The 11,825-nt window shown below is 42.4% G+C and overlaps 2 protein-coding genes across 2 annotated transcripts; one reads left to right on the plus strand and one right to left on the minus strand.

Moving 5' to 3' along the window:
• Positions 1 to 428: 428 nt before the first annotated feature.
• Positions 429 to 9,290, plus strand: nat10 (N-acetyltransferase 10). Its single transcript, XM_069685919.1, has 29 exons — positions 429 to 510; positions 768 to 891; positions 1,036 to 1,127; positions 1,209 to 1,380; positions 1,569 to 1,691; positions 1,770 to 1,831; positions 1,933 to 2,047; positions 2,346 to 2,453; positions 2,762 to 2,895; positions 2,985 to 3,078; positions 3,171 to 3,269; positions 3,349 to 3,485; positions 3,629 to 3,753; positions 3,840 to 3,990; positions 4,441 to 4,537; positions 4,651 to 4,767; positions 4,910 to 5,011; positions 5,099 to 5,173; positions 5,264 to 5,380; positions 5,531 to 5,664; positions 5,748 to 5,796; positions 5,887 to 5,983; positions 6,076 to 6,183; positions 6,267 to 6,439; positions 6,531 to 6,650; positions 6,753 to 6,851; positions 7,844 to 7,917; positions 8,043 to 8,123; positions 8,211 to 9,290. The coding sequence occupies exons 2-29, from the start codon at positions 778 to 780 to the stop codon at positions 8,353 to 8,355; spliced, it is 3,114 nt and encodes a 1,037-aa protein (XP_069542020.1). The 5' UTR covers positions 429 to 510; positions 768 to 777; the 3' UTR covers positions 8,356 to 9,290.
• Positions 8,561 to 11,519, minus strand: mapda (N6-Methyl-AMP deaminase). The gene is made up of 10 exons (XM_069686971.1): positions 11,425 to 11,519; positions 11,171 to 11,301; positions 10,836 to 10,896; positions 10,672 to 10,759; positions 10,512 to 10,593; positions 10,280 to 10,406; positions 9,855 to 9,935; positions 9,636 to 9,774; positions 9,447 to 9,547; positions 8,561 to 8,866 (listed from the first exon to the last, which is right to left on the minus strand). The coding sequence occupies exons 1-10, from the start codon at positions 11,467 to 11,469 to the stop codon at positions 8,675 to 8,677; spliced, it is 1,047 nt and encodes a 348-aa protein (XP_069543072.1). The 5' UTR covers positions 11,470 to 11,519; the 3' UTR covers positions 8,561 to 8,674.
• Positions 11,520 to 11,825: the final 306 nt, after the last annotated feature.

Genomic DNA, 11,825 nt, shown 5'->3' on the forward strand with positions numbered 1-11,825 from the left:
TTTTAGTACTAAAGTATAGTATGATATAAGTTAAATCAATTGATCATTAATTCAAACTTCATGTCGTGGTTCATGGGTACTGCTATTTTGCCTCCGACCGCATCCAACATGTGTTTACAAAGTGTTTTTACCCCCGAGTTGTGCTCATAGGCATAATTCGTAGACGGATTTTTATTCTGCTTTTTTGTAGCAAAATATTCAAATAAAAAACTTTTAAAATCGTATTTTAAAATGGCTCTTACGATAAACCAATCATTACAAAAGTTGCCGAATAATTAAAAGGAATTCATGAACCGTTTCAGTTGTAGTATATTCCACCTGTGAGGCCAAACTCGGGGCCAAATCTGTAGTAGTTGTCGGAGAACGTCGCGCAGTTTTGACGTCACGCCGGGGGTCCTCCATGAACGGACGTCTCCACGTGAGAGTATCAACAGCATGATGGCTGGCATGTAAATTCAGCCCTCGACTTTTCTGAAGATTAAACAACAACCAGAGAGTGTGTATAAGGAGGTAAGAGGAGACCATTCTTGTTTTACAAAAGACGCTTATTGATTCGTCTGCGCGCTGTGGAAGATGTTTAGATCACCCGATACCCTTATTCTCAAGTTGTTTTGACTATTAATTAGCTCCAGTCACTGCTTCATCCTAACTGAGTCGAAAGCTCTTTGATGGTGTAACTGCAACGTTAATGTGGCACTGCATCACTTGTACTTGCTTTTATGTTTTAGTGTGGTTGTATGTGTGATTTCTCTGACTTCTCTAAGTAGCAATAAGACGATGGCAACAGTCCGCAAGAAGGTAGACAACCGGATTCGGGTCCAGATAGAGAATGGGGTCTCTCTGCAGCACCGAACCATGTTTGTGGTTGTGGGAGATCGTGGGAGAGATCAGGTAATTTTTCGATTCATGTTGTCCCAGACTAGTTTTTCAGTCTCAATAACGCTTGAGTGAGGATTCATCTTATCCAATTTTATGTCACTCACACGAGTGTTTTAGCATCTGTCATCATGCCAATCAAATCTGTCTATGATCCAGGTTGTCATTCTGCATCACATGCTGTCTAAAGCCACCGTCAGAGCGCGACCCTCTGTACTCTGGTGCTACAAGAAGGACTTGGGATTCAGCAGGTGAGTGCAAAAGCCTGTAGTTACTTACCTTATTGTGTGAATAGGTAGTAGTGAATGACTTTTCAATAATGTCTGAAACAGCAATCGCAAGAAACGCATGAGACATCTGCAGAAGAAGATCAAAACTGGCACGTTGAATCTAAATCAGGATGACCCATTTGAACTCTTCATCGCTGCAACAAACATCCGCTACTGTTACTACAACGAGACCCACAAGATACTGGGAAACACATATGGCATGTGTGTCTTGCAGGTAAATCACCCTTTTACCATAGACCACTAAATCCCAAGAACTATCCTTAATCACAGGACACAAAAGATTCTTCATGTTATTAGAGCACAATCCAAAAACGGTTGAGAATCACTGCTGTAGATAAATTATGACGTGTATGCAACTAACGCGTTTAACTCTTTTAAGTCTTTGTTTTCTGTGTCACACAGGATTTTGAAGCTGTCACTCCCAATCTCTTAGCGAGAACAATTGAGACTGTAGAAGGAGGCGGTATTGTGGTGTTACTGCTGAGGTCAATGAACTCTCTGAAGCAGCTGTACACGATGACTATGGTAAGTCTATTATAACTTGTTCCATACTCTGCTTGCTGGTCAGTGGATTTGAGCTCAGGGTTGCTTGTCTTCCTGCAGGACGTACACTCTCGATACCGCACTGAGGCTCATCAGGATGTGGTGGGAAGGTTCAATGAGAGGTAAGTGTTGTTGGGTTTTTTTGTTTGTATTTTTGGGGGGGAATTGGGTCTGTGGAAAGACAATTTATTCGTATCATTAATATTTGTTTTATTGGTTCTAGGTTCATTTTGTCACTTGCATCCTGCAAAAACTGTGTTGTCATTGACGATCAACTCAACATCCTGCCGATCTCCAGCCACATGGCCAACATCAAGCCTGTTCCTCCAAAGACTCAGGTAACCACATTAGTGTAGAAAGAATCTCTTATGTAATGTTTTATTCCTGTTTTAAACTTAATATCACTTGATTTTGGATGTGGTTGAACAAAACATGCATTTTTTTTCCCTTTGAGAAATTTTGAAAGGCATTCAATCCCCAAAATATATGACAATAATTTTTCTTGTTAATCATTTATCATCTCTTTGCTCAGTGGACATTAAAAACGTGTTAAAACACATTTTTTGTTTTAGCTACTTTGGCTGATTTAGCTTGACTTTGGAAAGCATCTCTTAAAGCCTGTCTGATCCCTTGCAGGAGGAGGGTTTGTCTCCACGAGAACAGGAGCTGAAGGATCTGAAGGAGTCCCTTCAGGACACTCAACCTGTGGGTGTGTTAGTGGACTGCTGCAGGACCATGGACCAGGTCAGGATCTGTCTCTCTAAAGGAGACACTTTACAAATCTACCAAGTACAATTTTGGATGAATGTATCCGTTAAATTTATGGCATGAAACCAGCACTTTTTTAGTGCAAAAGGGGCGCCGGTTTAGCTCAGTCTGTAGAGCAGGCGCCCCATATACAGAGGCAAAGTCCTTGCAGCATCGGCTGCTGGCTTGACTCTGACCTCAGCCTTGGTGCATGTCACTCTCTTGCCCCACATTTCCTGTTACTCTTCACTGTACTATCAATAGGCCAAAAAATGCTTATTTTCAAGCTTTGTATTGTCTTCTAGGCTAAAGGAGTGCTGAAGTTCATCGAGGCGATCTCAGAGAAGACTCTGAGGAGCACCGTGGCTCTCACTGCTGCCCGTGGTCGAGGAAAGTCTGCAGCACTGGGGCTGGCTGTCGCTGGAGCAGTGGCCTTTGGGTAAAGTTTTTACAGTTATACAAATATACCAGTTTTGTCTATTATATTGTCATGCATTTTTGCCAATGATTGTCTGACATTCTTTACAGCTACTCCAACATCTTTGTAACCTCACCGAGCCCAGACAACCTCCACACCATGTTTGAGTTCATCTTCAAAGGCTTCGATTGTCTGCAGTATCAGGTATGCTGCCTCACTGTCTTCTCTGTATCAGCAACAGTATGTTTATGCTCTGTACACACACCATCTCATATCCCTCCTTTTTGAATCTGCAGGAGCATCTTGACTATGAAATCATCCAGTCTTTGAATCCAGAGTTCAACAAAGCTGTGGTGCGTGTGAACATCTTCAAAGAGCACCGACAGACCATTCAGGTAAGCAAGAGAACACGACGACTCTCCACTTCCTGTTGTCTGTGATCATATCTGACTTTCCTGTTCATGTGACCCACAGTACATCCACCCGGGTGACGCGGTGAAGCTGGGCCAGGCTGAGCTGCTGGTCATCGACGAGGCTGCAGCGATCCCGCTTCCTCTGGTGAAGAAACTGCTGGGGCCTTATCTGGTCTTCATGTCCTCCACCATCAACGGGTCAGTTTGTGTTTTCACTTCTATTAACAGAAAAAATTACCAGTTATCGTAACATAGATAATATTCCGACAAAAATGAATCTCCTCCTCATTTGATCTCTTGTTATCTGCCTTTCTGACCCTTGTTTTCCTTCACCTCTGCAGGTATGAAGGCACCGGACGCTCCCTTTCCCTCAAACTAATCCAGCAGTTGAGGCAGCAGAGTGCAGACAGTCAGCAGAGCTTGTCGGCAGAGAACAGGACCGCCAACACTTTAAGGCTAGCAGCAGGTAAACATATTTCTGTTTTTGCTATGAGTGTTCAGTGTGTTCAAAGCTCCATGACTGATTTCTGTTTATCCGTCCCCCCCACCCAGCTCGGTCTCTCCACGAGGTCTCTCTCCACGAGTCGATCCGGTACGCTCCAGGGGACGCTGTAGAGAAATGGCTGAACGATCTCCTTTGTCTGGACTGTCTGAACATCCCCAGGCTCATTTCTGGCTGCCCACTCCCACAGACGTGTGACCTGTATCCTTGATTTACTCAAAGGAAAAACTTAGACCAGGCACCTGATCCAGATAGAGCTGGAGCTAAAGACATGGTTTAAACAATAGCATTGATTCATAATGAAAGTATTTGTCTGGTGACAATTCAGTGAGCTCAAGTATTCAGAGCAGATCAACTTAAATGACTAACTGGTTTTCAACTGCTGGTTTAGAATAAACAGTAGGAATAAAAACGTAGAGGCTATCAGAGGTACAGCAACATGGATTCAAAACCACAGATCTTTGGGGGGAAATTTCAAAGAAATTAATACCCTGTTTCCTTTTTTATGAAGATTTAACTAAGCGCGGGAATGCTCTGATCCTCAGAGTTACTTATGTACAGTTTGAAATATCAAATCATATCGAGGTGTGAATCTTTGGTGAAGCTTAACAGCTCAATCAGGTTTGATTCTCCTTAACCCCCGCTGTCCAGATATTACGTGAACAGAGACACACTGTTCTGTTATCACAAAGCATCCGAGGCTTTCCTGCAGAGGCTGATGGCCCTCTACGTCGCATCGCACTACAAGGTGAGTTTGTATTTACATAACCTGTTCTTCCTCAAGGAGCATAACGTCCTGCTTGCACTGTTGAGTTGTCTTTGTGGTTATTTGCTGACTCTCTGTTTTTTCTTGGGATCCAGAATTCACCAAACGATCTGCAGATGTTGTCCGACGCTCCGGCTCATCACCTCTTCTGCCTGCTGCCGCCTGTTCCTCCCACACAGAACTCTCTGCCGGAGGTCCTCGCTGTGGTGCAGGTAAAACCACTGCATGCAAATAGTGGTGTAGCCAAGAATTCATTATCCCTTCCTCAATTCTGGTTTATTTTAATAAGTTTATTGATTTGACTTGTGATGTTTGTTCATCGTTTCGTACATTTGCTCCTCCCTTGTGCCTCAGGTGTGTCTGGAGGGAGAAATCTCTCGGCAGTCCATCCTGAACAGTCTGTCGAGAGGAAAGAAGGCCTCTGGTGACCTCATTCCCTGGACGGTGTCAGAACAGGTAAACACAATCTATAAAGCCTTTTAAGAATAAAACTCTGGAGCTCACGTTTCCACATACATGAATCCTCTGCTCTGCTCTCTCCAGTTCCAAGACCCGGAGTTTGGCAGCCTCTCCGGAGGCAGAGTGGTGCGGATAGCTGTCAATCCAGACTACCAAGGGGTAAGAACTAAAAAAGTCAGCATATTATTATTTTTTTTTAATATTTCAAAAGCGTCTTATGTAATAAAATGATTTTAATCTATCCACCAGATGGGCTACGGCTCCAGAGCTCTGCAGCTGCTGCAGATGTACTACGAGGGGAAGTTTCCCACCATGGATGAGAGCGCACACTCGAACAACAATGAGATCACCTCCGTCAGCAATGAGGTAATACAATTATAATATCATAAATATATTCAGCTGTCTTAAGACTTTAATTCCTCAAATAGTGTAACTAGAGTGTAAATGCAGTCAGATTAAGCAGATTAAAGACACAGTTTAGTGACAGTAGCCCTGTGGTTGTCTCTTGGCGTCCAGGCCGTCAGTCTGCTCGAGGAGGTGATCACTCCTCGGAAGGAGCTCCCTCCTCTGCTGCTGAAGCTGAGCGAGAGGAGAGCAGAGAGACTCGATTATCTGGGAGTTTCTTATGGCCTGACTGCACAGCTGCTCAAGTGAGTGTCCCTTGAATATGGCAAAAGAAAGGTTCTAATAGTTTTGCAGGATGTTATGTTGAACTGTTTTTGTGACCTGACAGGTTCTGGAAGAAAGCAGGCTATACTCCGGTCTACTTGCGACAAACCCCTGTAAGTGTGATACATGAATCTTTCCTTTGTTTAGTTTGAGCATGTTCCTGGCTCTCATGCTGTTAAGATTGATGTTTGGTTTGTGTCTAGAACGACCTGACAGGAGAGCACTCGTGTGTGATGCTGAAGGAGCTGAATACAGATGAAACCCCGGAGCAGAGCCAGTGGCTGTCTGCCTTCTGGAAAGGTGAACTACCACAGCGCTTCCTGTGCTGCTCTCTAAAGATCTGCTTTGTTTTAACTTCTTACAGTCTGAACTGTTTTTTGTGTCTTCCTCAGATTTTCGCCGGCGCTTCTTGTCTCTCCTCTCCTACCAGTTCAGCAGCTTCGGTCCGAGCATGGCACTCAGCATCCTGCAGAATAAGAAGTCCAAGGAGGAGACGAGCAGTAAGACTCCCCTGCTAAATCACCTGTTCAGATTTCTCTCTGCGTCTCACACACCCGACCTGACTCATGTTTCACCTTCACAGCTCTCAGTAGGTCCGAGCTGGCGTCCCATTTCAGCCCTTACGACCTCAAGCGTCTGGAGTTGTACTCTAGGAGCATGGTGGACTACCACCTCATCATGGACCTGGTCCCGACAGTGGCTCGAATGTTTTTCCTCAAGCAGCTCGGTGGCCTCTCTCTCTCAGCAGCACAGTGTGTAAGTTGCCAGCTGGCTCTGGTCTCATTTGTTTCCTTGTTGTGAATTAAGTTTTATTGTCTTATTTGTAACTGTCTCTCTTCTTTTCTAGGCGTTACTGCTCGGTATCGGGTTGCAGCACAAATCAGTGGACCAGCTGGAAAAGGAAATTGAGCTCCCGAGCTCGCAGCTCATGGGCCTCTTCAACCGCCTGATCCGGAAATTTGTGCAAGTAGGTCCCTCTTTGGAATTCAACACAAAAAAATGAGATGCCATAAAACCGGATTTGCAAAAACATAAATATTTTCCACTGTTGTGGCCTCGACTCTCCCAGGTCTTCACCAGCATCCAAGAAAAAGCTATCGAGGCAGAGATGGCCGCCACTAAAGACGTTTCAATGGAGCCGACTGCCAGAAGCCTGAATGATGATCTGGTGCGTGATCAGCAATTTTCATTGTTTAAGTCATTTTGAGGCAAAAAATGTAGCTTTTAATGTGTTTTTTTTTATAGCATTGTATATAAAATATCTTCTTTGTACCTTATTTGTATAGCACCTTTTAAAACGCACAGTTACAAAGTGCTTTACATAGAGACAGAGAGAGAGTGCACAAGTAAAATCCTGCACAGACAGACACACATACATGAAACTAGCATACTAGCACAAATCCAAACACACATACAAGCATGATGCACAGACAGAATTTATGAAAACGCTAACCTAAAGAAATGAGTTTTTAGCAGCCGTTTAAAACTGACCACAGATTCAGCAGACCTGTTGTTCAGGGGTAGACGGTTCCAGAGTTTAGGAGCTGCCACTGCAAAAGCACGATCACCTCTGGATTTGAAGTGTGATCAAGGAACTGATAAAAGGCCCTGATCAGAAGATCGGAGAGGGCGGCTGCTAGAGTAAGGACTCAGTAGTTCTGCTATGTGCGCAGGAGCCGGGCCATGCAGGGCCTTGTTTGCTATTAATACAATTTTAAAATTGTTTCTGTTGGATCGATACGAGACTGACCAGCAGTATTTGTTAACAACCTAGCTGCTGCATTTTGGACCATTTGGAGACGTGCTATTGTGGAGTAATGCCGGTGAGGAGGGAGTTGCGATAGTCTAAATGGGAAAAGATTAAGGTGTGAACTAGAAGTAAGGTGTGTTTGATTGTTAGCATTGGTTTGATTTTGGCAATATTTCTCAGCTGGAAGAAGCAGGACTGAACGACGATTTGACCCAGCATTTGAATTTTGAATTATTATGAGCCGCTTGTCCGACAAAAATAGTTTTAAAATGTCGGCTTCCTGGGAAATTGTAATCTGTGTTTATAATGTGACATTTTTTAAGACCTAACCATTTACCATAAGAATATTCAACACATTAATGAATGAAAAGATTAGGTCACATGTTAAAAGTTTTATGTTTTACAAACAGAATGAAGCCGCTAAGGAGTTTGAGGAGAGACACAAGCAGGACGTCGAGAAAGTGAAGGAGATGGACCTGGAAGAGTGAGTATGAGCTTGAGGGGTGGTCTTTTGTAGCAATTTCATGTGAATCCAGAAATATACACAGCAATGTGAACTGTCACTGTAGTCTATCTGGATTTTGGTTAATTTATTTTTTTCATTTACAGGTACAGGATCCGTGGCGATGATGAGGAATGGGACCAGGTGTTGAAGAAAGCTGGGAGCACAGCTGTCGTCAGCATCAAGAGGTGCTGTAACAACTGTAACTAGCTGTGTGTGTGTGGGAGTTTGGTCGATGCAGAAACATGTTTGTAACGCTGTTTTTCTCCCAACAGTGACAAGAAGAGGAAGTTGGATGTGGGAAACGCCACCCCAAGCAATGGGACTCCCCAGCACGGGAAGCTAAAGAAGAAGGAAATGCAACACGGGAAATTCAAGAAGAACAAGGACAAACATGGCAAATTTGGAAAGAAGGTGTGACAGTAACGGTGCTGCATGGACAGGACATCCTGGGCGGACTTTCAGATATTGAAGAGCACCCAAAAGACTTTTTTTATTTCTGTTCCCTAAATCCACCTACTTTTCTAACAAGTGTTGCTTTGATTTATGTTGAGTGCAACACAGCAGACGTAATCAGCAGAAAATAACACTCTTACACTTGTTGTACTAAATAGGTTTCTTTTATTTTCAAGTAAACATTTTAAGACTTCCCTTTTTAGTTGATAATACGATTTCTACAAAGACTTGTAAAAAATGAGTATTTGAGGTATATTATCGGCTTTAAGTTCCATTGAACAGGTCACTTGAACACATGAGGCTTAACATCAGTCCACTTCTGTTTGAGCTGCTGTTTCACGGCCTCTGGTGCGAAGATGCAGTCTATGGCCTGCTGGGAGAGCTTCCATACGGCCTCATGACTGAGACCAAACGTAGAAGCTGCCAGCTGATATTCCTGAGACAAGTCTGTGGAGAAGACTCCTTTATCGTCGGTCTGTAACGTGACAGAGAATAAAATTATTTTGGTCAACTTTGATTTTCTTACCACAAAGTGTCATCTCAAAATCTACAAACATTTTTGATTTATTTTAAACCAAGTTAACAATTCAGTGAAAGTTTTCTTGTCATGAGGAGTGAATGACTATTAAGTTGCATTATGGGAGTTGTAGGCTCTAAGTTTTTTCAAAGCTTGACTCAGACTTAGGACTCAAAGTCCGAGTATTTTAGCATCTCCATCATCACTATTTACTCTTCTTTTCTTGACTCTTATTTTTAAGCCAACAATATGACACTGCAATAGTAAGTCGCTGGAGCACCCCTGTAACAAAGCCAGCCAGTAATCAGAGTAAAGTTACTTTCATGTTCTGTTGGTAGCAAGTATAGGAAACTCAAATAAATAAATCTCAAAGATTTTCATGTAAATAAATGTCTGTAAAGTCACTATCTATTGCCGAATGAGGTAACAATGATTGAGCCTGGTGCTATGGAGCCCCAGTGAGATTTTTTTTAAAGGCAAACTTTACATTTTAAAACAAAAAGCTTCACCGTTTGAGCTGTAAAGAGAGGAAACTTACACAAATCACACTCGGATGTCCCCGCTCGTACCAGTATTTGAAATGATGTTCGGAGTAACGAGCTACGGTCTGTCCTTTTACGTTTGAAGTCAGGCAAAGCTCTACAAGAAAAAGAAAAGTTGGGAAATTAAAACCAACTCATTCTACAGTGCGGACAACATACAATTTAACATTTCATCTCAGTCTTACCCAGTGGTATGCTGTTTTTAAGCACTTTGTCAACAAGACTTTGAGATCCTCCTACTTCAGGATGCAAGAAGGTGCCGTGACCGATCCTGTCCGGAGGGAGATTCAGCAGCAGGTCTGACTCCTCCAGCTGTGATTTCACCTGCAACAGTTTTTGTTGTGATGTCAGAACACTCAATGATAATGTGACTACAGATGTTTTTATAAATGTTGTGCTCATACTTCTGAGAGGTGCAGTGAAAGCTTCAGTCCACAGTTCTTTGCCCTCTGTAGAGCAGGAAGTAGGTCTTTGCCATGGCCAACCTTAAAATACAAATTACATTACTTAACATATTGTTCAAATGAAACAATGTGCCTTTCATAGAAAAACATTTATAATCTGACTGAGTAATGCTGCCTTTATGTAGAAAAGATATAATATTCTGAGGTTGAGCCTTCAACTGTTCTATAGACACAACACTGTCACACTGCAAAAAACAGAGACTTGATATTTACTTGAAAAATGTATATAAAAACTTAAAAGTAAGTTAATGTAACAGCTTGCCTAACTGGTACCTACCCAGCAGGTGTTTTAACTCTAATGATGCATTTTGTTAATAGGAAAAATTAAATTTCACATTCCACAAGCCCCAAGTTGTCTGACTGACCGTTGGATCTCCACTGAGGTCGAGTCCCACCACCAAACCATCAGAGGACAGCATGAACTCCTCTGCCAGCTTCACTGTCTCCAAGGCAACTTCAGTCCCATTCCTGCGGTCGATTGCTACCAGAAACCTTCATGACAAATGAGCACATTCAGAGACACTGATTAGCACTCTAGTTCCTGGATCTTCATGGAACTAGAGTAAACAATCAAATCCTTTTCTGCACTTTACCGACCTGACATCTATGTCCACCCCTTCGTTTTTACACTGTTGGATGGCTTTGATGACAGTTTCAACATAACTCTTCTTTGTCATTCCTAGTAAAAATAAAGTAAACGTGTAAGCCTAACATTAAGGTAAAAGTATGCTGAGAGTTAATTATGCCATTAACTGACCTGTGTTTTTCTCCTCTCTTGGTGTACTTCTCAGCTCTAAATATTTGACACCATCAGCTGCAAACTCCTTGATTACATCTGTAGCCACCTGAAAATAAAAAAATAAATCTATCTGGAAAACAAGCAACATCTAATTTAATAATGAACAAACAAACAATCCTCACCATCAGGATATCCTCCTCAGTGTCAACCAGCTGATGGATGACCTTGAAGACCTGAAAACACCTGCAGACATGCACGCCATATTGATTTAACGCAGACCCCAGAAACAAAAGACCCCTCTCCCCTTCCTGTTGAGAGTTCACAATTATGAGCCTGGAAGCGGTTAATTTGCTCCCTATTTAACTTTTAGAAAAAACAATATCTACATTAATATCAACTGTAATGTTTTGGCAGCAGTTAGGAGTTAAATTCATAAATGAAATGACTAATGAAATGACGAATTAAACACCAATCAGACCCAGTTCATATTAAACTTTAGGTTACAACTTGAACTCACTCATCCAGTGTCCTCCTCTGTCCTTTGTCGATAGCAGTCATGCCGTGTTCAATGTTAAGATGTGGTTTTCGTTTGATGAGTTTCTCGATGGTCTGATAGCTGACGGAGCCGTTGAGGTGAGCATGAAGCTCCTGGTGACAGTCAGAGCGCAGCCGTTAGCATGTGGCTAACAAAAACGGTAACTTTAACTATCTTGAAACTCTTACCTTCATTACTTTCTAAACTGTTAACAAGACATTTGTGATTTAACTCACCACTTTTGGCAGCTCCCGATAAAAGACATCAGTTTCATTCTCCATCACAAGGAAAACCTACACCCTGACGTTACGTTAATCTGAGAAACCGTTGTTTTCTGATACTTAAGCCGACTCTGTTTTCAGGATACCTTTCCCTGTAGCACCACCGGGTGCAACAAGGATATAGTCCCCCTTTTTGTTCTTCGTTAAGGTTCCGCTACTCAAATCGTTGCGATTTTGTTCCTTCTGATGTTGAAAAAATGATGTCGATGTGATGTATTTTATGCGAATTATGACCTGAAGTTGTTTCTCCCTTATTCCTGACCTGCACATTCACTCGCAAAATCTGTGAAGGCATAAGGTATAGATAGATTTTATACAAAACTAATTTATTTAAGATTATTTAAGCTCCTGTCTAC

This window comes from Semicossyphus pulcher, unplaced genomic scaffold, assembly GCF_022749685.1.
Source record: "Semicossyphus pulcher isolate SPU_LCO1_2020_fin unplaced genomic scaffold, fSemPul1.0.p SCAF_8, whole genome shotgun sequence".
NCBI lineage: Eukaryota > Metazoa > Chordata > Actinopteri > Labriformes > Labridae > Semicossyphus > Semicossyphus pulcher.